Source organism: Rhinoderma darwinii, chromosome 5 (assembly GCF_050947455.1).
Source record: "Rhinoderma darwinii isolate aRhiDar2 chromosome 5, aRhiDar2.hap1, whole genome shotgun sequence".
NCBI classification, from domain to species: Eukaryota; Metazoa; Chordata; class Amphibia; order Anura; family Rhinodermatidae; genus Rhinoderma; species Rhinoderma darwinii.
The window spans coordinates 134,184,342-134,210,152 of NC_134691.1; the positions used below are offsets into that span (position 1 = coordinate 134,184,342).

General features: G+C 39.7%; 1 protein-coding gene across 2 annotated transcripts in view; it reads left to right on the forward strand.

The window, feature by feature from the left end:
* Positions 1-25,811, forward strand: part of ATP9B (ATPase phospholipid transporting 9B (putative)) — a 286,527-nt gene that overhangs the window by 227,318 nt on the left and 33,398 nt on the right. For both annotated transcript variants that reach the window (XM_075826526.1, XM_075826527.1), the window contains exons 14-15: positions 6,977-7,089; positions 10,070-10,318. In XM_075826526.1, coding sequence (XP_075682641.1) covers positions 6,977-7,089; positions 10,070-10,318 — 362 coding nt within the window. The remainder of the gene's footprint in view (positions 1-6,976; positions 7,090-10,069; positions 10,319-25,811) is intronic.

The window sequence follows — 25,811 nt, forward strand, 5'->3', positions numbered from 1 at the left end:
GAAGTACCAGTACAGTGGAAACTCCCCAAAAGTGACTCCATTTAGGAAACTACACTGCTTGAGGAATTAATCTAGGGGTATAGTGAGCATTTTGACCCCACAGGTATTCCATATTTTTTATTAGAATTGGGCAGTGAAAATAAAAAAAAACATATTTTTTTTCAATAAAACTTCGCTTTAGCTCAAAATGTTTAATTTTCTCAACAAATAAAGAAAAAAAGAACCCCAAGACTTGTAAAGCAATTTCTCCAGAGTACGGAAATACCTCATATGTTGTCATAAATTGCTGTTTGGGCACACAGCAGAGCTTAGAAGGGAAGGTGCGCTATTTGGCTTTTGGAGCGCAGATTTTGCTGGATTGGTTTCTTGGCACCATGTCGCTTTTGCAAAGCTCCTTTCGGACCAAAACAATGGAAACTCTCCAAAAGTGACTCTATTTGTGAAACTACACACCTTGAGGAATTCATCTAGGGGTGTAGTGAGCATGTTAACCCCGCAGGTGTTTTCAAGAAATTAGTGTGCACTTCATGTTGCAGAGTGAAAATGCGAATTTTTCCATAGGTATGCCAATATGTGGTGCCCAGCTTGTGCCGCCATAACAAGACTGCTCTCTAATTATTATGCTGTGTTTCCTGGTTTTAGAAACACCCTACATATGGTCCTAGTCTTTTGCCTGGACATTCGACCAGGCTCAGGAGTGAAAGAGTACCATGCGAAGTTGAGGCTTAATTTGGCAACTTACTTGGTACACAATTGTAGAGGCTCTGATGTGAAATAATGAAAGAAACCCCTGAAAAGTTACCCCATTTTGGAAACCACACCCCTCAAGGCATTTATTAAGGTGTGTAGTGAGAATTTTCACCCCACAGGTCTTTTCCATAAATGATTGCACTGTGGATGGTGCAAAGTAAAAATAGCAAATTTTCCCAAGATATGCAATGTCAGTGGCAAATATGGCATGCCCAGCTTGTGTTCTCCCTGGTTTGGCGATGCCATATATGTGGAAGTAAACGGCTGTTTTGGCAAGCTGTAGGATTCAGAAAGGAGGGAGGGCCATTTGGCTTTTGGAGCGTGGTTTTTGCTTGGTAGTAGTTTTGTTTAGAGTTTTACTGGTATTTTAGTTTATAATGTCCCCCACATACAGTGAAGGAAATAAGTATTTGGTCCCTTGCTGATTTTGTAAGTTTACCCACTGTCAAAGACATGAACAGTCTAGAATTTTTAGGCTGGGTTAATTTTACCAGTGAGAGATAGATTATATATATTAAAAAAAAAAATAATCACATAGTCAAAATTATATATATTTATTTGCATTGTTCACGAGATATAAGTATCCCCTACCAACCATTAAGAGTTCAGCCTCCTCCAGACCAGTTACACGCTCCAAATCAACTTGGTGCCTGCATTAAAGACATCGGTCTTAAATGGTCACCTGTATAAAAGACTCCTGACCACAGACTCAATTAATCAGTCTGACTCTAACCTCTACAACATGGGCAAGACCAAAGAGCTTTCTAAGGATGTCAGGGACAAGATCATAGACCTGCACAAGGCTGGAATGGGCTACAAAACCATAAGTAAGACGCTGGGTGAGAAGGAGACAACTGTTGGTGCAATAGTAAGAAAATGGAAGACATACAAAATGACTGTCAATCGACATGGATCTGGGGCTCCATGCAAAATCTCACCTCGTGGGGTATCCTTGATCCTGAGGAAGGTGAGAGCTCAGCCGAAAACTACACGGGGGGAACTTGTTAATTTCAAGGCAGCTGGGACCACAGTCACCAAGAAAACCATTGGTAACACATTACGCCGTAATGGATTAAAATCCTGCAGTGCCCGCAAGGTCCCCCTGCTCAAGAAGGCACATGTACAGGCCCGTCTGAAGTTTGCAAATTAACATCTGGATGATTCTGAGAGTGATTGGGAGAAGGTGCTGTGGTCAGATGAGACTAAAATGGAGCTCTTTGGCATTAACTCAACTCGCCGTGCTTGGAGGAAGAGAAATGCTGCCTATGACCCAAAGAACACCGTCCCCACTGTCAAGCATGGAGGTGGAAACATTATGTTTTGGGGTGTTTCTCTGCTAAGGGCACAGGACTACTTCACCGCATCAATGGGAGAATGGATGGAGCCATGTACCGTCAAATCCTGAGTGACAACCTCCTTCCCTCCACCAGGACATTAAAAATGGCTCGTGGCTGGGTCTTCCAGCACGACAATGACCCGAAACATAAAGCCAAGGCAACAAAGGAGTGGCTCAACAAGAAGCACATTAAGGTCATGGAGTGGCCTAGCCAGTCTCCAGACCTTAATCCCATCGAAAACTTATGGAGGGAGCTAAAGATCCGAGTTGCCAAGCGACAGCCTCGAAATCGTAATGATTTACAGATGATCTGCAAAGAGGAGTGGGCCAAAATTCCATCTAACATGTGTGCAAACCTCATCATCAACTACAAAAACCTCTGACTGCTGTGCTTGCCAACAAGGGTTTTGCCACCAAGTATTAAGTCTTGTTTGCCAAAGGGATCAAATACTTATTTCTCTGTGCAAAATGCAAATAAATATATATAATTTTGACAATGTGAATTTCTGTTTTTTTTTAAATATAATCTATCTCTCACTGGTAAAATTAACCTAGCCTAAAAATTCTAGACTGTTCATGTCTTTGACAATGGGCAAACTTACAAAATCAGCAAGGGATCAAATACTTATTTCCTTCACTGTACGTAAGCTGGGCAGAGTACATCAGGGGCATAGTCAGGTGGTTTAATAATGGGCTGACATAATCCATAGATGTGTGTTACACTGTGAAGCAATCCAGATAAACGGCCAGTGTCGCACTAATAAATGGTGTCCTTTCTTATGCGCCTTTTGGTCCACACTCTGCAAGTTTGCAGTTTGAGGAATTTTGCTGGGAAAGCATTGTCCTGGTATAATACGGGCACCCTCGCTTCCAGCAGATATGTTTGAGTCCTCCCCTTCCTGGTTCCCTAATTTTAGTGCCTTGATAAATCGCCTCTTGAAGCAGAAGAAATGGTCCCCACGGGCCTGCACAACTGCATCTTTTTCCTGACTTTTTGGAGCCTTACCTTATTTTATTCTTTCGTAGACTTAGTGGTATGAAAGCTTTTTTTGCGGGACGAGCTGTCGTTTTTATTGGTACCATTTTGGGGTACATGTGACTTTTTGATCACCTTTTATCCTTTTTTTTATGGGAGGCAAGGTAACCAAAAAAAGCTTTTCTGGCACAGTTTTTTTTATATAGTGCTCACCACGCGTCATAAATTACATGTTAGTAAATTCTGCGGGTCAGTCCAATTCCGGCGATACCAAATTTATAGCCTTTTTTTATGTTTTACAACTTTTTGCACAATAAAATTACTTTTGTAAAAAGATTGTAGTAAGAGCCATGTTGTAAGAGCCATAACTTTTTAATTTGTTCGTCAACGCAGCTGTATGAGGGCTTGTTTTTTGAGACGAGCTATAGTTTTTATAGGTACCATTTTTGGATACATGCGACTCCTGGATCACTTTTTATTTCAATTTTTGGAATTCAAAGTGACCACAAAACAACAATTCTGGCTATGTTATTAGTGGTTTTTTTTACGGTGTTCACTGCATGGGATAAATAACATAATATTTTTATAGTTCAGGTCGTTACGGATGCGGCGATACCAAATATGTATGGTTTATTTTTTCAATAATAAATTACTTAAGAAGGGAAAAAGGGCGATTGTGTTTTATTTTTACTTTTTTACACTGTTTTTTTAGTCCCACTAGGGGACTTGAAGCCCCGACTGTTTGATTGCTGTGCTAATACATTTCACTACCTATGTAGTGCAATGTATTAGAACTGTCAGTTGTTCACTGACCGCAAGCTGATCAGGCTCCTCCTCTGGGCGGGGCCTAATCTGCTTCCGTAATGGCAGACCAGGAGGCAATTGTTAGGCCTCCTGTTGCCATAGTAGCAGTCGGCAGCCCTGCCTTCACATGGCAGGGCTGCCGATTTGCTACAACCCACTACGTTGCAGCGATCGCTTTCGATAGCTGCATCTAAGGGGTTAATGGCAGGGATCGGAGCTAGCTTCGGTTCCTGCCGTTACAGCAGGGTGTCCGCTGTAAAATACAGCGGACACTCACTGCTGATGACTCCGGCGCCATCTTGCCGTTGGTACCGGAAGCCTTTTAGGCCCCGCCTCTGAGCGGGGCATAGGAGGCTTCCATTGCTGACAGACCGGGAGGTTAGTATTAGGCTTCCGGTTGCCATTGCAGCCACCGGCAACCCAGCGATCATGTTGTGCCACTGGCTAATAACCCCTGAGATGCTGCGATCTCTATTGAATAATGCATCTGAGGGGTTCATCGGCTGGATTGGAGGCTAGCTCCGGTCCTGGCCGTTACATCAGGGTGTCAGCTGTAACATACAACTGGCACCCGGTGGTGATGGTGTGGGCTCAGCTCCTGAGCCCGCACTATCACCACAACGTAATGGTACTGCGCTTTGCGGGAACCCCTGCCCGATAGTACCGTATATATACGGTGGATGTCGGCAAGGGGTTAAAGGCTATGTAAACCTTTTGAAAGGCAAACATTTTTTTTCCATAACAGTGTGTTTTGTGTAACTTTGTAAATACATTTTTATTAAAAATTATTTTAACTTTTTTTTTTTTTTTAAATACAGCTGCTCTCTATTCTTTATACAGAGCAGCTGTATCTAGCGCTATTCACTGAATCAGTCAGTCTCGCAGACCTGACGGCTTAAGTGACAACGGGTCCTGCGTGTCTGTGACACACAGAATCTACCTGTAATCTATTACATCTAAGTTATAGGTTATTAGGATCCTGCGTGTCTCCCGCAGACGCTGAACCTGTCAGGGCCACGAGACTGACGGATTCAGTGAATAGCGCTAGATACATCTGCTCTCTATAGAGAATACAGAGCAGCTGCATCTAAAAAAGTAAAAAAATATATGTTTTTACAAAGTTACACAACAGACTGACCTTTTTTATTTAATAAAATAATAATTTTGCCTTTCAACGGTTTACATAGCCTTTAAGACCCAATACATTTGTCATTGAGTTGATTAGTATTTCTCAGTTACTCAAATTCATTATTAATTAAATTATCCTTGCAGCCTACTCCTGCGGTTAACAGGTATAAAGGTGTAAAATACAGTTGTTGGTGCTTTTACTGTATTTTCACTCATTCTTCAGCTCTTTCTTCCATAATGCAGTTTAGAAATAACCTAAAACTATCAAAAAGCTGCTGTTGATGGATCTGTTATTATGTGCAACATGTAGAAAGAGAAAATGGTTGGCACTACCTTTAGCTTCCGGCGTCACAGGTTCATATTCTTGCTGGGACTTGTGGTTCGATAGCCTTTATATAGCGGTGCTCAGTGCGTATGAAAGAAAGGTATAAGCAAATGTTCAACATATAGAAGAATAGACTGCACGGCACTCACCATTTGCAAAAAAAGGTTATTTTATTCTATGCAGAGACAGGCATAACACGAGAGTTAAGACAGTTTGGCCTACGACCGTTTCACGTCCCCCATGCGCTTTATCAAGGCATACGTCTGGAGGACATGAAACGGTCGTAGGCCAAACTGTCTTAACTTCCGTGTTATGCCTGCCTCTGCATAGAATAAAAGAACCGTTTTTGCAAATGGTGGGATCTGTTATTATATTAACTCATTATGTTCACATGACGGATTTGTTGCCGACATGTCTTTGGCTGAAAATCCGGCCCAAACATCTGAATGAGGTCATTTCTGCAGCATGTGCATGGATTTCTACAAGCCCCGTTCAGGTCAATGGGACAGTCTGCAACAAATCTGCCACGTGTGATTAAATAATACTCCCAGCAGACATGCCAGTTAACATGTGGATATCCAGTTCAATTAGTATGTATTCCTAAGTTAATCGGGCTACTTTGATGCTAAAGGAGTTGGGTTATTATGACAACCACTTTTCAAATTGAAGATGACCATTTAATATATAGATGGGCCGGGTGACGAAGAACCACTACATAGTTGCTCTCCATTCTATTCTACTGTACAGATAGCTGAGAAATAGACAACCCCTTTAAGGGGCATTTCACATTGCGTTTTTTTATGTGGAAACCACGTTGGAATCGCAGCCAAAAATTGGCCGACATCACCCCCCATTTATTTCAATGGGAGGCAAAGTCGTCTTTTTTCGCGGGAAGAAAAAGAGGCAGAAAAATCCTGTGGCACTCGTTTCTTAGCGTTTTTCACAGCGTTTTTTTGCACACGTTCCTTGCATTAACTTCAATGACCATGGGCAAAAATGCTCCGGAAAAAAGTGCTGCCAGTTAAAAATCTTCATCAAAATTCCTGAAGGAATTCTGAGGCAGATTTTTTTCTGACTGCAAAAAAAAACTCAGTGTGAACAGGGCCTAAGGAGTATCAGTCAGATGTTTCAATGCAAGGTATACCTTGCTTGAACTTGATGGACATATGTATTTTTTCAACCTTATTAACTATTTAAGGTAAATATTCAAGTTATAGTTAATATAAAAATTAAACCATAATTAGACCTTTTTACAGCCGTTAGCCTGCTTGTTGATCATTTCCAAGTAGCAACTGGAATCTAAGAGAGGTAATATATACTGGGTATTGCAAAGGTGCTCGATTTGTTTTTTTTTGTTGACTATATAACCATATTACTCAAAAGTTTAAATCCTAACTTCTCTGGAAACCCGATTTTAGTTAAGTGCACACACAGGGACAGCTCAACCAGCTCTGAACCCAGCAAGTGGCACCCTAGGTCTCCGCTTTCTGGATGAATGTGCATATGACTTGAACAAGAGGAAATGAGGGATAGATGGCAATTTTTTTTTTTTTTTTCTGTTTTTAAGAAAGAAAAATCTACTGCATTGCAATAATTATTAAAAATCAATTGTTGTAAAATGTAATATCATCTGATTTTTAAAGTACTTGTCTTTCAGGAACACTTACTCAAAATGAAATGGTTTTCAGGCGTCTTCACCTAGGCACTGTATCCTATGGTACCGATACAATGGATGAAATCCAGAGTCATGTAGCAAGCTCCTACTCGCTGGTAAGTCAGGTTTTTACAGGCACTTGATGTATATTAATAAATAATTTTGCTTAATAATATTAGGAGCGCTGGAAATTCAGATCTAGGTGGAGATTGCTTGATAAGATGTCTGGATATTTGTTATTACAATATCCAATTTTTCTAAATAACTAATAAAAGCATGCTACTGTTCAAGGCTGGATTAAGGTTGGTGATGGTACCTGAGCAGAAAAAAATGTACTTGGGGCCCCCAAGGGGAATACGCAGGCTTTTGTCAAGGGGTTGAAACATAGGCATGGATATGCACACCTACTACATATATCCATTGACTACATACACCTACTACATACATGTAGTGGAGCAGTGCACGTTTGCAGAACACTGTTCATACAACTATATAAGGCACCATCATGGAGTCGGGACTACTTGTGGCAGTATTATACCTTACCAGCCAATAAATGGCTGTGCTAGTGATGTGTAATACATGCCGGCCACCCAGCAGTTCCACCTACTGCATGTAGTCTTGTATACTCCATCCCCTGGTTCATGCAATTATAGTAAAATAAGCCTTGTTTATTAATGTTCACAGGTCATCAGACAGATTCCCATTCAATAGATACCTATAAAGAGTTCATTAAATGGGTACTAAGTTACACCCTGCTGCCCAGTACTTCGATTTATTTAGTTGGTATGTGGACACAATAGGAAAGATTTATCAAAACCAGTAAAAAGCAAAAGTGTAGGTATTGCCAGTAGCAACTAATCCGAGTGTATCTCGTTGTTAGTGGCCCATTAAATCGAGATGGCAAACACTGTTCCACCTGCTTTACACTCTTGATAAATCTACCCAAATGTACGGAAGTCCTAATTCCAGTTTTGGGGCTGTACAGTGGGTGGTGTTAGCACATGCTAAATTAACCATTTATGGGAATCTTGTCTATGACCCTGTTCATAATGCACCTGTCTCGTAACAGGTGCACTCTAAATAAGGCTCTAGTTTTTATTATGCACAAAAGGAGAAAAAAAAATTCCACGGCACTCACCAGTGGTAAGTGCCGTGGAGTTTTTCTTCTCCTTTTGTACATTCCAAGAATCTTATTTTATATGCCACAGAGCACTTGGGGAACGTGCATGGTGCTGGGATACACGGTACTCCAAGAGCAGTGCCGATCATTTCTCTCTCTAATTGTATTTAAACTAGTTAATTATGGCTTCAATAAAGAAGCACCATTCTGAAGTCCACATAAGAATTTACAACATGTAAATTTAATATATATATATATATATATATATATATATATATATTTATTTAGCCACCTGTTGTAAATGGTTGGCTGTACGCTGAAAGCAGATTGTGTTTACCCAGATCCTAATTAAACAAACATGCAACCACTCCAGAAACATGCGGAGAATTTTCAATTTGTGATAATAAGTGTTTCCAGTCACCTAACCGGTGAGGCGGTGGCAGTCCTGTGACATTGATTTCCCTCCTTTGTATTGTGTCCTGTTTTATTAATAAAAAAGACAACCCTCTTGTATATCTACAATAATGGAACAGTGAAATCTATTATAACATGATTATATTTTCCCACTGGAAGCATTCCGTGACAGAGAGCATAATCTTTAATGGAATCTGTGTGAAATTAAATTATACAAGCATCAATAAACATAACATAATTCAGAAGGAGTAAATCAGCTTAATTTATTTGCGTCTGTAATGACATCGGCGAATATAGAATGCAAATGCAAAGGTTCAAAGCAGGAGTTGAGAAGCAGATGAGCAGAAAAGTTAAACCCATTATTATACAGCACTGTAATTTGATGGGCAGTGTGTTCACGGATCAGTGGCTCAGTGCACTGAACCCAAGACAGCACATGGTTCCAAAGTGGGCTCTTCTTATTGCGACAGCACATAAGAACGTGGTGGGTGTATATTATACTCTGTTACTTAACATTGTAACGTAGAGCATCCATATTGGGTGCCTAATAACAATGATATAAGTATGCTAGGTGTTGCCTGGCATCATTCAACTTAATTATGTATTGCTGCAAATGAAAACATTTTCCTCGACTCACCGAGTATTTAGTGCAGAAGAGAGGTTATTATGTTAATAATATCCCATTCAACCTAAAAATGAAATGTAAAAAAATGACTAGTAATTATAAGTCCTTCGGTTATATTACCCATGGTTTCCCCTAAGGATACGCTGTTGTCAGACACCTCTGGCAGCGGCTTATCTATAGGAGAACAAAGGATTGAGGCATGTTGAAGTCCCAATCTTTCTTTTCCCTGATGTTTGCTATTGTAAGGCTATGTTCACACTGAGTTCTTTGACGCGGAAACCGCGCCGCAAAACTCATCAAAAACGGCCCTAAAATGCCTCCCATTGATTTCAATGGGAGGCGGGGGCGGTTTTCTCCCGCGAACGGCAAAACCGCCTCGCGGGAGAAAGAAGGGACATGCCCTATCTTCGGGCGTTTACGCCTCTGACCTCCCATTGACTTCAATGGGAGGCAGAGAAAGCGTATTTTGCGACGTTTTATGCTCGCGGCGCTCAATGGCCGTGGGCGAAAAACGCTGCGAAAATCATCGTGTAGGGAGAGGAAAATCTGCCTCAAACTTCCAAACGGAATTTTGAGCCAGAAATTCCGCCTGCATAACACTCCGTGTGAACATAGCCTAAAGCTGCCTTGCTGCTCCCATACACATTAGATTGTCATCAATCCCAACGAAATCTTTAATGTGTATGGCTAGCTTCAGACTAATTAAAAATTTGTACACTACCCTTCAATGAGATGTTCCAATAATAATAGGCAATTGCTGTTCACGCAAATACTTGATCGAGAAATGTACCATAAGTCGTGGTCAGGCTTGTCAATTTTGGTAAGTTTTTTATTTTTCTAACCCTCTATGATAACATCCCACATTGGACTTTATACTCACATGTCATTATTTGATATACTTTCATGAAAGTGCCCTTTTATTTTATCTCTGTCTAAGGCGCAGCCTCAAACAACTAATAACAATACCAACTCAACTCCTTCAAGAAAAGTCCAGTCTTCAGCACCTAAAGTACGTAAGACTGTGAACAGCCGGGTCCACGAGGCAGTGAAAGCAATCGCTTTATGCCATAATGTTACTCCTGTCTATGAATCACGTGCCGGAGTAAATGGAGAAACGGAGTATGCTGAAGTGGATCAGGACTTCAGTGATGATAACCGCACCTACCAAGCCTCGAGCCCTGATGAGGTCAGTGTACTAAAGTTTCCCAATGAAGTTTTTTGTTTCTATTGGTTTTGATAGCATTTTTGATCAAGTTTAGGGGGGAAAAACAGATATTTTTTTTTAATCGGATAGATTTCCCTTTAACGCTTTATTTAAGGTTTAGAAAATAGTGCCCCAATTATGTGAAAATGCATTGTCCTCAAAAAAGATTTTCAGAATAACAAAAATCTCATATTTGTTTCTAGCCAATAAATTATATTTGCTTTTTTGCTACATATAATTTTAGCTCACAAAAGGTAGAAATGTGCATCCTGTGATTTACAAAGTACAAGGGCTACATCATAATTTTTTTAAGAGTACTATGGACACGAGTCATGGAGCCTGAGGAAAATAATGTAAATGGTTCATTATTTAGCTTATTGAACTTTCTTGCAGTCACATTGACAGATGATTCCAGTTTTTCCCAATCACCAAAGTACCATTTTAAAAGCATTTTTTATTGAATAAAGTGTTTTAAATATTGCACCCTAGAGCTTTATGCAAGCAAATGGTTCAATTGATGTTTTTACCTTACACTCAGCATTTCCACGTCTAAACAGATTTGCTTAATATATGGCACTGTCACTGGATAAACATCATTTTAACCCTGGAGGTGGCCTATGTTTAAATACTATTACATAATTTTTCTGTGTCATTTTAAATGGTGCCATTTCCAAGAAGTTACACTTACTGAGTAGGAACATTGAAATATATGGTAACAATATAAAAACAATTTAAGGGAGATTTATAAATAGTGCCGTAGTATGCATGTATTTAGGAGTCGCTAGAAATTGGGCAAATTGAGGCAAATGTATCTAAACGGTGCAAGTGATCAATTTCTTGCAACTTGCTAGGCGTGTTGGACACATTTTTGTTCGCTATTCCATCTCATGGCTGTACTTAATATACGCCAATATTTTGGGACAAAATGTATATTTTACTATTATTTACTATTCCATTATTTAGACGTATATGGCCATAAACACTGGCCATTCACTTAGAGGTTTTCCAGAATTAGAAAAACATGGCTGCTTCTTTTCCAAAACCCCACCACACCTGACCAAAGGTTGTGTGTGGCATTACAGCTCAGCACCAGTTACTTAATTGGAACCGAGCTGCAATACCAGTCACAACCCATGGACAGGTGGTGCACTGTTTTTTAAGGCAAGCAGCCATGTTTTTTCAATTCTGGGGAAGACCCTTTAAGATAGCTGATGGCAGAATGCTATGCTCGACCTAGAGTGCATGGTTTTTCAGTGGGGAGAGGCGGATATTGCACTGCTAGACATCCAACATCCCTGAACCTTTTTTCTTTCCAACATTGCCATCGGGATACCCCCACATAAGTTAGAGTTCGACGGCCAACATTTATTTAATGTGTATGGCTACTTTTAGAAAATCTCACCCAATGTTTTATATGTTCCATTTTCTATATTTCCTAATTACATTTACAAAGCAACAATATCATGGACCTCGTCAGTTAAGGTTGTTTTTGACTTTTTATATGACATTTTCTAGATACATTTAATCGGTGGTCTCACTACAGACAACTCCTTTAATCTAAGAACTGCCGCAGTCTAGAAAAAGTAGCGTAGCGAAGATGAGTTGCAAAATGCACTAAATTTGGGGGGCAAAGCTGCAAGACCAGACAAAGCCCAAGGACAAGAGTGGCGCTGGTTCCTGAAAAAAAGACAGACCTTATTTCTAATCTGTTTAGAGCTCAATAATCCCTCATATGTCAGCTGTCTTCCCTGACAGACCCCTTTAAAAAAGATCATCTATAAGCAAGGTACTGTTGCAGCTGCTGAAATCATGCCCCATTTGCTAATAAAGGCACCTTTCAGTCTGGGATTGTGTGGTTCCTCTACCATAATTCACATACGTATTTAGAACAGTTCTTTGGGTGCATTTAGTGCCCGCTATACCATGTGCATCTTATAGATCAGTGAAAGATTCACTTTAACATGTTCATTTGGCCCAACTCAATGGAGGATGGGAGGAAGAACTTGGGGAAAGTAAAGGATTGGACAGGTTAAAATATAGCATCACGGAGCAATCAGGTTGTGCCAATAAACCTAAATTTAGGAATAAATTCTATTGAAATTGACAGAATGTTCAAAAAAAATCTCTTGTTTATAGACATTCAACATTATAAAGTGATTTATTTTTTTCTTGGACACACAACAGTGCACAATGAAATACTACATTTCTATAGTAAATTATGATAATAACCCATTTTGTGCTGGTGCGTGTTCCTGCCATGGCATTAGCTCGCTGATATGTGCCTGATCTCCGATGGTAACAAGCTGTCACCTGAAGACACATAACACAGGGCATGTGCTATATTATTGTCAAAGCTCTGCTGGATTAGTTTCTCTTTTAGTATTCAAAATGCGGTGTCTGATTATACTCTGCTCATTGTTTCTTATGATAAGTGATCAATATTTCATTTTCTCCGAGAAGGTAAAAAGTTTCATGTGTCTATCACCGACGAGACGAACAGCCGCTGCATAACAAACATTGCTTGTAAGCAGGAAAAGTCATTGACAAAATCATAACTACATGGGGTTTAATTGTCATAAGTGTATGTACACATCAAGCGTGGAAAGCTATTGCTGACTTAATGTAATGAACAATCATGAAAGGATATAAACCTGGGATGTCTGCTGGAGAGTGCAGAGGTCACAAGTCCATCTAATTCAACAACATGCTGTGAACAGGGACCTTATAGACCTTTGCCCTCTTCTGGCCACTGAACATTGATTGGTCTTGTTTGCGAAGTACTGCTTACCATAAGCCACAGATTTATTGCTTTTTTTTATTAAGTATTACAATTATTGTCCTAATCAGCAGTGTATGCCGGCTGTATACTCTGCACTTATATCACTATTGCAGTATCATTACTGGACAGTGGACCGGAAAATAGTGCTCTGATGTGCAGTTACTAGGTATGCACTGACAGGTATGCTTTTATAATGAGCCGATCCAGGACTATTTATATACTGTGGTGGGCAGGTCACATCCAAAATTATATGTCATCATTGGTTGTAGTACTGTAATGAAAAGACATTGACATCTATCAATAGCTGATGAGGTTTATTAGTTACTCCGTCTAATGCCTCCTTGTCCTCTCCCCGTATAGCGTGACTGCTTTCTCCACACAGTTTACGGGGAGATTAGGCAGAGGCAATGTATGGGCTGAGTCACGGCTTCATTGTTTCTCTCTGGCCAGCCTGGGGGAAGCGGGGCGGGGGGATTTCTGATAAAGTATGAAAGTTAATTCATATATTCATATTAAGATGGCCACTTAAGGAAATTTTAGACCGCCTGATATTGGCCTGGAAAACGAGCGCCGATTGACAATAAAACACTTGTTTGCTCCAGTCACAAGGCGCAATGATCGTTACTATGATAGTTCGTCCCCATGCATTTACATCATGTCGGCCGCATAAAAGATCCCATCAGCCGATGAACAAGTGTTTGCTTGTTTATCGACTGATCTTTGCCCTGTTTACACCGGGTAATGATCGGGAATGAGCGTTTATATGAATGCTCTTTTGTTCGATGATTGGCCTGCGTGAAAGGGCCTTTATGGCCAATGCAAAAAAAAACAAAAAAAACTTATATGCTGTAGATTTATAATCTGCTCCGCAAATCAATTTTCGCAGGTACTTTCTGCAGATGTTTTCTGTAGTGTATGCGTGTGATATGTTGATATCTTCTCCACTTTGCTGCTACTGTAATACGCTGCAGAATTTCTGAACGGAAAATCAGGATGGAAATTCCGAAGCAAATACGCAGCGTGTACAGGAGGCCTTAAAGTTGCAATATTCTTAAAGGGGTTTTCCCACCAATACTTTGAGCCCTAAAATATTTTTTCCCCGTATTCATTAAAAGGGTATTCCCAAATTGGACATTTACTGCATATCCACAGGATATGCCATCAATCACAATATGCAATAAATGTCTAATAGATGGAGGTTCCAGCTCTGGGACCTGCACCTATATTACGGACGGGAGTCACTAGACCCCTGTCTCAGCTGGTGAGGCTGCCGCTGGCCGCAGATTATGGACGGGCACTAGTGGAAAGGGGGCCATGTATGCGAGAGGCTCTCCCCATTTTATGTGACCCTCGTTCTCGATATAGGTGCGGGTCCCAGAGCTGGAACCCCCATCTATCAGACATTTATCTGCCATAAATGTATTTTGGGAATAACCCTTCAACCCATTAACGCCAGCCAATACGCCGTTTCACGGCGGCCGTTTAGGGTACTTATGCCAGAACGCCACCTTATCACTCTGACATAAGCCCGGCACGGGTGTCCTGTTCTGGCTAAAGCAAGTGTTGGGCGGTCTAAAGAAAGCCGGACGCCTACACTAACGGGCGGGATTGATTTCAACATGGATCTCACCCGTTTAACCCCTCAATAGCGAGTGCCGCATCCAAGTGGTTTTAGAGGGAGGGTGCTCCCTGTCTCACCGCATCGGCACCCTGCAATTGCAGGGTGCCAATGGCAGCCGGGGGCCTAATTAAGGCCCCCCAGGTCTGCCTGTATGGATGCCTGCTAGGCCATGGCTGAGTTTTACACTGACAGGCAACAATACGCTGCAATACAGAAGTATTATGGACGGGAGTCACTAAACCCCTGTCTCAGCTACTGCTGCTGCTTGAGTGGTTAACAGCACTGAATCACGTGACTGTGCGCTAATCCACATGATTGCTCGGATTCCCCTGCAGACTGAATTTCCCTGCTACAGATAATCGCAGACTGCGCATCCATATCTCGATCCAGAAAAGTGGCCGAGGTAAAAGCAAAAAGGGGGAGAGCAGTGTGCCTGAGAAATACTGCTGTGAGATAACTTCACAGGGATGTGCAATGTAGTATACGGATTGGTCCTAAACATAAGCGGGCAATATCCGATTTGTTTATCTGGCAAACCATACTTAGTTTTTCATAGCTGTACTTTGCAGAATTCATCAACATCCCATGCTCAAATAACATTGATAGGAATTGTGGGACAAGCCTTTTTTTTTTTTTAAAAGATTTATGTTTATTTTATGTTTAGTGATTAGTTATAGAGAAATGTAAGATGTAATTATAAGGCCCCATGCACACGGCTGTGCCCGTAATCACGGCCCGCGATTGCAGGCACGGACGGCCATCTGCATTTTCGGGCCGTCCGTTCTCCCGTACAAAGTATGGGAGCATGGCCCATAAAATTCCAAAGGACGGACATGTTCCATAATTTTCAGAACATTTTTACGGGCTGGACACCTTCCTGTAAACAAACGGGAAGGTGTTTGTGCACAATAGAAGCGGACGTTTTTACAGTCAAGTGCATGGGGCCTTACTCTGTAGAATCCCTGTTTCATCCACTTGTTTTTCTGGATATTTTCAAGATTAAAGGGAAATACGTTTTGTCTTATAAATGGAGTAATGTAAATTGAGCAAAGAGTTTAAATATTGTTTAAGTCAGAAGAGGCACGCTACTGATGGTGCCTTGTGTAATGTATGAGCTCTGTCATTTTGTTTAATTCATTTTTGCGTGCGTTCATTGAAGTAAGACTAATTGTTGTTGTTTTGTCAATGCAAAGAGCAAATCATTGTCAGCAGCATAAAACCATCATTTGCCTGACCTTTGGTGCCCTATGAGGAATAAATGCTCTATATGTTGTCTAAGCTATTGACCGACATTCTTATTAAATGCTTGAGCAGTATTTCTAAAGTCATAATTGTATTATATTTTAATAGTCAACGCTTGTAATTAAAACAATGACAGCTGAATGTGCTTGTCATTAAATTGTCATTTATAGTGAGGCGTACAAATGCATGGGCCTCTTTTCTTATTAGGTGATAAAACTGATACACAGCTATATATATATATATTTTATGCATAGTTTTTTTAATCTCTTTACTTAAATTTAATATGTACGGCAGATATAGAATTTTCAATTTTTTTTCCTCTATGGCCATTTGATAATCCAGAATGGTTCAACTTTTGGTACTCTTGTCACCTGTTGCATATATATATATATATATATAAGTGTATCTTCCGGGAGTAGGGTGTTTTATTTGGAGTCTCAGACAGAGCTAACCATAGCATTTAAAAGCAAAAACAGAATTAATTACAGTGCAGATTGATGGATGGAAGTTTCAAAGGTTACACGCGTCACTCAAAATAAGCACAGGAAGTTCACGCTTCCTGTCTGGGAGTAGCACACCAGTTTGTTAAATTGGGAAAACTACTAAAATTTACTGAGTTTATTTCCTTATCAATCTTTAATTTGAGACACTTGTGTTTTAAGTATTAGTAGATTTTTATTTTTTTGCATTTCTTTTTGTACATTTTAATTCGGCAAATTGCAGGATGCTAAGCTTTAAGTGTCGGCATAGCTTTTAGATTAAAAAGGTTAGGAAGTGAAGTTGTGGACATAATGATGTGTTCCAGGGGGTTTATCTTTAGTCCTATGTTACGTTTGCAGGTCAGAGTTTAGCACAGTCACTTGTATAGGAGTGCTATCTGTGTATATTAGCAGTTCATGACATATGTGCCTGTATGCAAGTTTTCTATGCACCATGTGTTATTTTTATACGTTTGCTGCACTTGTGCACATACATCTTTTACATAAACCGTAAATGTATGTACATGTGATGTACAATGTGTTTGTTTGGCACAGATGCAGCTGATTTTGCCATTTAACTGGGGCTTGGGTTGCATCGTTTTTTCATCATATCGCTTAAGGGTAAGGCTGGCAAAATTGTCTATTCATTAATGACCACACAATTTTGCAGGTAACCAGCAGTTTTACCCGAAGCATCGCGTGGCCATTAACAATTTGACAACCGCATAGAGAGGGCGCGAACCAGGTCAATTCCACTCTATGCAGCCTTAAGCCTGTTCACACTGAGTTTTTTTGCAGGTGGAAAAATCTGCCTCTAAATTCCTTCAGGAATGTGTGTACATGAGGAATAACACTATTTCTGGCCATTATATGTCTTGTATTCTGCATTATTCAGCAGTTTTCCCCTCTGCAGGCTCTCTCTGTAATTCTCAGTTTTCCCTGAGCAAGAGGGTAGAGTCATCATGTCTTCTAAACACTGCACACATATAATAGAAGAATACTACTCTTCTAGGTCTTTCCATTTATAGAAGCAGCTGCATAGAGGACATTAAACAGCAGTAGTGAGCATTGTAGCTGTGAATCCAGCGCTGGAGAGAGAGATATAACACCTACTAGGAAGCTGCTGCAGCATCACTGTTTGTCTCTCTGCCTCTCTCTTACTCTGCTCCTGCACCCTCCTCCCCTCTCCATAGACTTTAATGGGCAGCTATAACCTGATCCTTTAGTTCGTCTCTTCTTGAGTAGATGGATTTAGCAGTAAATACAGAGTGAGTGAACAATTAGGAAGGAGGGGGGAGGAGCCTCAGTAAAGTGGAGAGAGAGGGGCGCCTTTTTCTCTAATAAGATATATTACAAAGTTTCTTATTTGCTTGTACTATTGATTTATGCAAAGTTTGGCAAAAGTTAGTGACCATTTAAAGAAATATACAAAACATGCAATAAATTCCTATACAGAATACCATAATATTATGAAACTTTACGGCTACTAAAAATGTACCTCAATGAAATGGATTCTTTTTTACACTTCCAATTATAAAAGTATGTACATTTCCATAATCATGTTTTTACAACTAGTCCTACAACAGTCAAACATCATTTTTAAAGGGAATATAGAACAGCGATATATATATGTGTGGGCATTGAGCTTATAAAAGGCTTTCTTGTGAGCGTCCGTACCTTTTCCTGTCACGCAGTATGACAACACTACATTCGAAACAAGGGGCCATTGATTTGTATGATGCTTTACTGTATTTCCCCTTTAATCAGAGAAGTGAACTACAGCCTAAATGATTTTAAAGATTGTTATACATCCACTTTGTATGAATTTCCTGCAACAGTTGCAGTCAGTGCCATGTTTCATTGTCTTTTATTAGTAAGTAGAAAATAAATCGCATTCATCTTCTTGAAATCGGTCAAATGGTTAGTTAATTTAGGACTTGGTAATTCAATTGTTATCTATCTGTATTGGCAACAACAATCTATATAAAAGAATGAGGTAGTTAAAAGTTATATCTAAGAATCCGATACATTTCTGGAAAGCCAAAGGTCACTGCATTAAAACCTGCAGTAGCTTTTTGTGAGTAATTGTTCTACATCATTTTACTAATGTCTTGCTGCTAATGAAAATTAAAAAGCCCATGCTGTTTGATTTACTGCTTTGTTTTAATTGTCATTTTAAGCTAACAAGTGTGCCAGCATTTCACCGAGAATTCGAACTCCCAGTGTTTTGGTCAAAAATATTGTGAGCCTTGGACTTTTTACACCTTAGGACTGCTTTTGTGGAATAGCTTTTACTTAGTATGTGATTAAATCCGTTGTGTTTAGAACACTTAATGTGACGTCTTGTAATAGATTCTGTATAGGTTTGCTGCCACCAGATAATGACGGAACAGCAGCCAAAGTTGAGGTTAGTAGGTGGTAAGTACTTGAAATGTGCAAGTTGAAAAATCTAAGCTCTGCTGTTGACAAGAGGTCTGTAAAGAATAGTAGCTTTGAGTGAATAGGTTTCTGGAGAAAATAACAGTCACGTGTGGAAATGTTAAACATAAACCACGAAGGAAGACATTTATTTGTATGCTATGAATAAAGTCACTTTTTTTTGTTTTTTAAATACAAAGAATACAGACTTAAAGGCAATTTTTTTACACCTTTTGAAATCGTTTTTTTAATAAAAATGTGTATCAGTGTGATTGGTGCAACTTTCGAAATACTTTTTATTAAAAATTATTTTTACTTTTTGAGATACAGCTTTGTATTCTCTATGCGGAGTAGCTGTACCGTGTGCTAAGACCTTAATCCGTCAGGACCACAGGGCTGACTGCATCAGTGAAAGCGGGTACTGCCTGTCTCTGACAGGCAGGATCCACCTGTAATCGATCACATTTAAGTTATGAACTTAGATGTGATCGATAGCAACATGAGACATCGGAGACATGCAGGACCCGCTGACACTGAACCCATCAGTCCCGCGGACATGACAGATACAGGTTTTAGTGCTAGATACAGCTGCTCTGTATACAGTATACAAAACCGCTGTATGTCAAAAAGTAAAATTAATTTTTAATAAGTATTTTAAAAGTTGCACCAATCACACTGATGGACATTTTTATAAAAAATTAAATTATTTCAAAGGTGTAAGTGGCCTTTAATGTATTCAAAATTATGTATATAAAATCACATCTGAATAATTGATAGAGGCAGATATTGGATTTTCTGAACTAATATTCAGACTATTGATGCACCAAAATCAGGTTTAGACCTTTAAATGATGATATTGAATCCCTTTTAATCTATATAATCTACGGCTATAAAAGTATGTTAGCTATAAGTGAAATGCTTTAAACTGCAGTAGAAGTTTGGGGTGTCTATACAACCCACAAACCTATCACCCACACCCTCGATGTCCATTTGTAGGATTTATATTTTACCTGAAATGTTTGCTAAATTAGTAGCGCAAAATACACTAACATGCTGCAGCCAATGCTGTTGACGTAGCTCGGCTTACCTAGCTAAAAATACTGTTTGTTTTATAAGTTAAATACAAGAGTGGTTCCGTATTGAAACTTAAAGGCTATGTAAGGCTACATTCACACGAGCATATCAAATTCACGCGCGTGAATCTGGTCCATGTGTTGCGTTATTGCATGTGCGCTTTGCGAGTGGCATGCGTTATTCACGCACTCACAAAGCACATCATTTTTTTAATTATTATTTTCAATTGAATTGATGCGTAATTCACGCACAGCACACGCATCCGTGTGCTGTGCGTGATTTTCACGCACCCATTGACTTCAATGGGCGATAGGTTCGTGAAAAATGCACCAATATAGGACATGCATTGAGTTTTACGCAACGGACACACGCTGCGTGAAAACTATTGAAATAAATGGGTCCGTGTGCTGCCCGTGATTTCCCTGCGCAGCACACGGACGTTATTCACATTCGTCTGAATGAGCCCAAAATGTTTGAGGGCATTTTTTTCATTGTTTTTATTAAATGTATGTATTAATGTGTAAAAAACATATTTGTAATATAATTTTTATTAAAAAAATTTTTTTTTACTTTTAGAAATGCAGCTTGTATGCATCTACTTTACATAGAAGCTGCGTCTCGCTGCTTTCACCGAATTAGTCAATGTGTTAGTGTGATGGCTCTGCTGAGAGCAGCTCCTGTGTTCGTCTGACAGCTTATCAAACCCGAATATTCATCACTTCTAAGTTGTTCAATTTAATACATGTACATACACCACACAAAAAATGCCCTCGAATGTTTACATAGCTTTTAAGCACTACAGGTGCTTAATGGACTGTGTTTATGTCATGTTTATCCTTAAAGAGGTTCTGTCACTGGCCCAAAAAACTGCAGCTGACATCTATTAGATTGCCAGCACCTCACCGATTCTGGTGTTTTGTTTTGTTTTTTTCTTCTAGCCCCCACCGTTCCATCTTTTGATAGTAAACCATGGAGGTTTTGCATTTAATGACTACTAGCACAAATCTTTAAAAGCATGATATATTGATACACAAAGTATAATAGAAAATTGTATGAATATTCTCTATTTGATGAAACTATGTATTATGCTTGGCCTTCTTACCCCAATTTGGAGACTGGTCAATGCAGCAAAGTTGTCTATTGTACTCATTAGAATTTTCGCATTCATTTAAATACAGTCACTGGAGAGATTACTCAAAACTAATGCAAGGAGAGAGTGGAGCAGTTACCCATGGCACCCAATCAGATTACAGTTTCATTTTTCAGAGGCCCCGTAGAAGATGACTTCAGCTACCTAATTGGTTGTCATGGGCAACTGCTTCACTTTTCTCTTGTACCAGTTTTGATAAACTTGCCAAACTTTGTGCTACAATACAAGGAAGTGCATAATGTACATGTAATGTAGTGGATATGCATATTTTGTTAATACGAAGTGAATTGCTCAGTAGGCGTAACAAGGGCAAAAGAAATTTGAAGACTTCGGTTCTGCTCACATCTGTGTCATTGCTTCTGTTTAAAACGGAAGCCATGACGCAGTGCCAGATCTGTCTCACGATCGATAGCTGACGGACCAGCCTGACTTAAATGGGGGCCGTTGGGTTCTGAGGAGGTGTCAGTAGTTTTTATAGAAACATGCAGCACTATTTTTTCAGTCCGATTTGACGGAATTTGCGAAAGAGGCTCCAACTCCGATGTGAACATAGTCTTAGTTTTACATTTCTTTATCTATAAAACGAAATGCTAACTTGCGACTATTTGTTGCTAATGTCTTAATGGTAAGGCCACACGGAGTGGCACTGACCTGACAGCGATGCAGCCAACAACCACGCCGTCACCGTATTTGGCGTGGCTGTCAAATAGCCTGTTAATTGTTTTGCATTGTTGCGGGTAAAACTTAATTTTACCCGCAAATAATTAACACAGCCTTCATGGTCACACAATTTTGCAGATTCAGGGCTGTTTTACCCAGAACAAGGCACGGCCATTAACAGGCTGTTAGCCGCGCCGAATTTGGTTCTGGCGCAGTTGTTGGTCGGGTAAGTGCCGCTCTATGTGGCCTTATCCTTAAATGTATGAAACATTTTGGGGGAAAAAGCAGCATATACTGTCTGCATAGTAAATGCAATCATTCCTACACTTTCTTTTTGTTAGAATGAGCATAAAAATAGTGTTTTATTAAAGCAAATCGCTTGACACAATTAAGGGAATAGGCTCGCTTTAAAGGTTTGTCCTCCTGCCAGTCTGATTATTTTATTTTTAGTGAAATGGACTCTATAACATTTTGTGCTGGCCATGATCAATCCAATCATCAATTATATTGACTAATTTGATTTAGAATACGTTATATTTTTATCTGTTTGGTAGCTGTCTAGACTGTTTTTATTTGTAAGATGCATTACTCATATATAACTAATTACAAGATCTATATTTTATCAACATTCTATTGGATATTTTTTACAGTCTCTTGTTCTTGGAAAATCTATCACTCCGTATTGGAGAATAATTAAGAATGTATGTCTTTTCAGCATAGAAAAATGCAGAATAAAACTAGTATTACAGCAAATACATGTGAAGGTATAATTCACAAAGGGTGTTTTAATGTACATACGTACTTGGTTTTTATGTATTCGCAGAAATTAATTAGGAAGTGCTTAACTAGACAATAAGCCGTTTAGTGTTGCATTTGCTTGGATGACATAGAGAATCATAAGGTGCTAATACAGAGATGCGTTTTGTGTTTTTCATTTTTTTATTGAACTACATGGGGAACTAACTCGCCATTAACACCAGGGATTGGGCTTACCACAATGTTAAAGTAAAACACCAGTCTATGGTTTTAAAATCACTAGGTAACTCAACTTAACTTTGGTCACCTTTTTCTAGTTGCCCCCAAATGCTAATTTTCTAGAAATGTTATTGCAGAAAAAAGCCTGGTCTACAACATCAAACAACCCATGTTGAACAGCTCTAGTTCTGCTCTTCAACTATTGGCTATAGCTACAGAACTCTGATGTCATTTCTGCATGCCCTTTCTTTGGAATGGTTGGGTATCTATGACTTCAGTGATCTGTAGCTATAGCCAATAGTTGCCAAGCACTGGCTGGAGGTTTTGAAAACCACTGCTGCTGTTCAGAACCATCAGCAGGAGTTGTTTAAAGAGTCACCAGTTTATTAATTTACTATCTCCTAACTAATCTAATAGGCGCTATGATGCTGATAACTACAGTGTAATTTGTTTTTCCAAAACTTTTATTATTTGCAAAGTTTCTGTGCATTTTTTTAAATATGCTAATTTGGCTATACTTCCCAAATTGGAGGTTACTCTTTCTTTTCACTCTGGGCGGTGTAATATTTTCTGTATGATGCTGTCCAATCCATGTACAGCGTCTACCCCTTCCCTGCCCAGCAACAAAGCAGTGATCATATACAGTTAGGTCCAGAATTATTTGGACAGTGACACAAGTTTTGGCATTTTAGCTGTTTACCAAAACATATTGAATATACAGTTATATAATCAATATGGGCTTAAAGTGCAGACTCCCCGCTTTAATTTGAGGTTATTCACATCCTAATTTGAGGAAGGGTTTTGGAATTACAGCTCTTTATTTTGTATCTGCCTCTTTTTCAAGGGACCAAAGGAAATTGGACAATTATATCAAAAGCTATTTAATGGGCTGCATGGGCTATTCCCTCGTTAACCCATCAGTAATTAAGCAGGTAAAAGGTCTGGAGTTGATTCCAGGTGTTGCATTTGGAAGCTGTTTCTGTGAACCCACAACATGAGGTCAAAGGAGCTCTCAATGCAAATAAAACAGATCATCGATAGGCCCGAAAAAATTAAGAAATCCATGAGAGCGATAGCACAAATGTTAGGAGTGGCCAAATCAACAGTTGGGTACATTCTTGAAAAAAAATAGTGTACTGGTGATCTCGTGAACTCCAAAAGGCCTGGACGTCCACGGAAGACAACAGTGGTGGATGATCGCAGAATCCTTTCAATGGTAAAGAAAAACCCCTTCACAACATCTACCCAAGTGAAGAACACTCTCCTGGAAGTAGGTGTATCAGTATCTAAGTCTACCATAAAGAGAAGAATTCACGAGAGCAAATACAGAGGATTCACCACAAGGTGCAAACCATTAATCAGCCTCAAAAATAGAAAGGCCAGATTAGACTTTGCCAAACAACGTCTAAAGAAGCCGCCCAGTTCTGGTACAGCATTCTTTGGACAGATGAAACTAAGATCAACCTGTACCAGAACGATGGGAGGAAGAAAGTATGAAGAAGGCTTGGAACGGCTCATGATCCAAAGCACACCACATCCTCTGTAAAACATAGTGGAGTCAGTGTGGTGGCATGGTCATGCATGGCTGCCAAAGGCACTGGGTCACCAGTGTTTATTGATGATGTGACTGAAGATAGAAGCAGCCGGATGAATTCTGAAGTGTTCAGGGATATATTTTCTGCTCAGATTCAACCAAATGCAGCAAGGTTGATTGAACGTCGCTTCACAGTACGGATAGACAATGACCCAAAACATACTGCAAAAGCAACCCAGGAGTTTTTTTAAGGCAAAGAAGTGGAATATTCTGCAATGGCCAAGTCAATCACCAGATCTCAACCCGATCGAGCTGCATTTCACTTGCTTAAGACAAAACTTAACTGGTTCCCGACCGCTGGCTGTGTTTTTACGGTCAGCGGTCAGGGTCCTTAAAACCCGAGCCATAGACTTTTTACGGCTCGGGTTTTAACTTGCTGCCCAAGAGATCGGGCAGCTGAATGTCTGGTCTCCGCTGTCAATGACTGCCGGGGACCCTGAGGAGAGGATAGAAGCAGCTTTCGCTGCTTCTGTCTTCTCTGATCACTTGTACACAGTGCTCAATGAATGCTGTGTATAGGAATAGAGGCAGTGGCCGCGAAGCTGTCTCTATTGCTCCCGCTGTTCATGTGACTGGTCACATGATCGCTGGGTGCCGTTAGTGACAGATTGCTGCTGGGTCTGACTAGACCCAGCACAGCCCTATTAGTGACAATCGTGAGTGACACCATAATCGTGAGTGACACTATGAGAGGGCTGATTTTCCCTGTAACTGGGGCTGCTGCACAGCTCCAGTTAGGGTATGTTCACACGCTTAACAAAAAACGTCTGAAAAATACAGAGCTGTTTTCAGAGAAAACAGCCTCTGATTTTCAGGCGTTTTTGAAGTTGAGAATGAAATTTGGAGCTTCTTTTGAGGCTTTTTTTTAAGATGGTTTTTGAGGCATTTTTCATAGTGTTCAATGGAAAATCAGCTCCAGAAAACGCCTCAAGAAATGACCTGCTACTTCCTTTTACGGAGCGTCTTTTTACGCTCCGTTTTGACAGCAAAGCTTAAAATAAAGGCTCGTGGGAACAGAACATCGTAATTCCTATTGAAAGCAATGGGCAGATGTTTGTAGGCGTATTAGGGGCGTTTTTTCAGGCGTAATTCGAGGTGTAAAACGCCTCCATTACGTCTAAAAAGTGGTCGTGTGTACATACCCTTACAGTGGAAAAGCATGGTGTAAAAGAAAGAAAAAATATATATGAAGTTCACCAAAGGTCGTCTTTGACCTTTGGGGGACAGACCATAGTAATAAAAAAAATAAAACTAAAGTAAAGGGCAAATTTTTTTTATAATAAATACACATAAAATACCCACCTCAAAAAAAACGTTCCCCCCCCGCCAATCATTGTCGTAACGCTAATATAGACATGTAATATATTAACATTTACGGTAGACAATGGCGATCACAAATAAACGGTCTATTTTAGGGTAAAACTATGTTATTACCAAAAAAAAATAGCTGAAACGTAAAAAAGCTTATTTTTTTTACTATTCG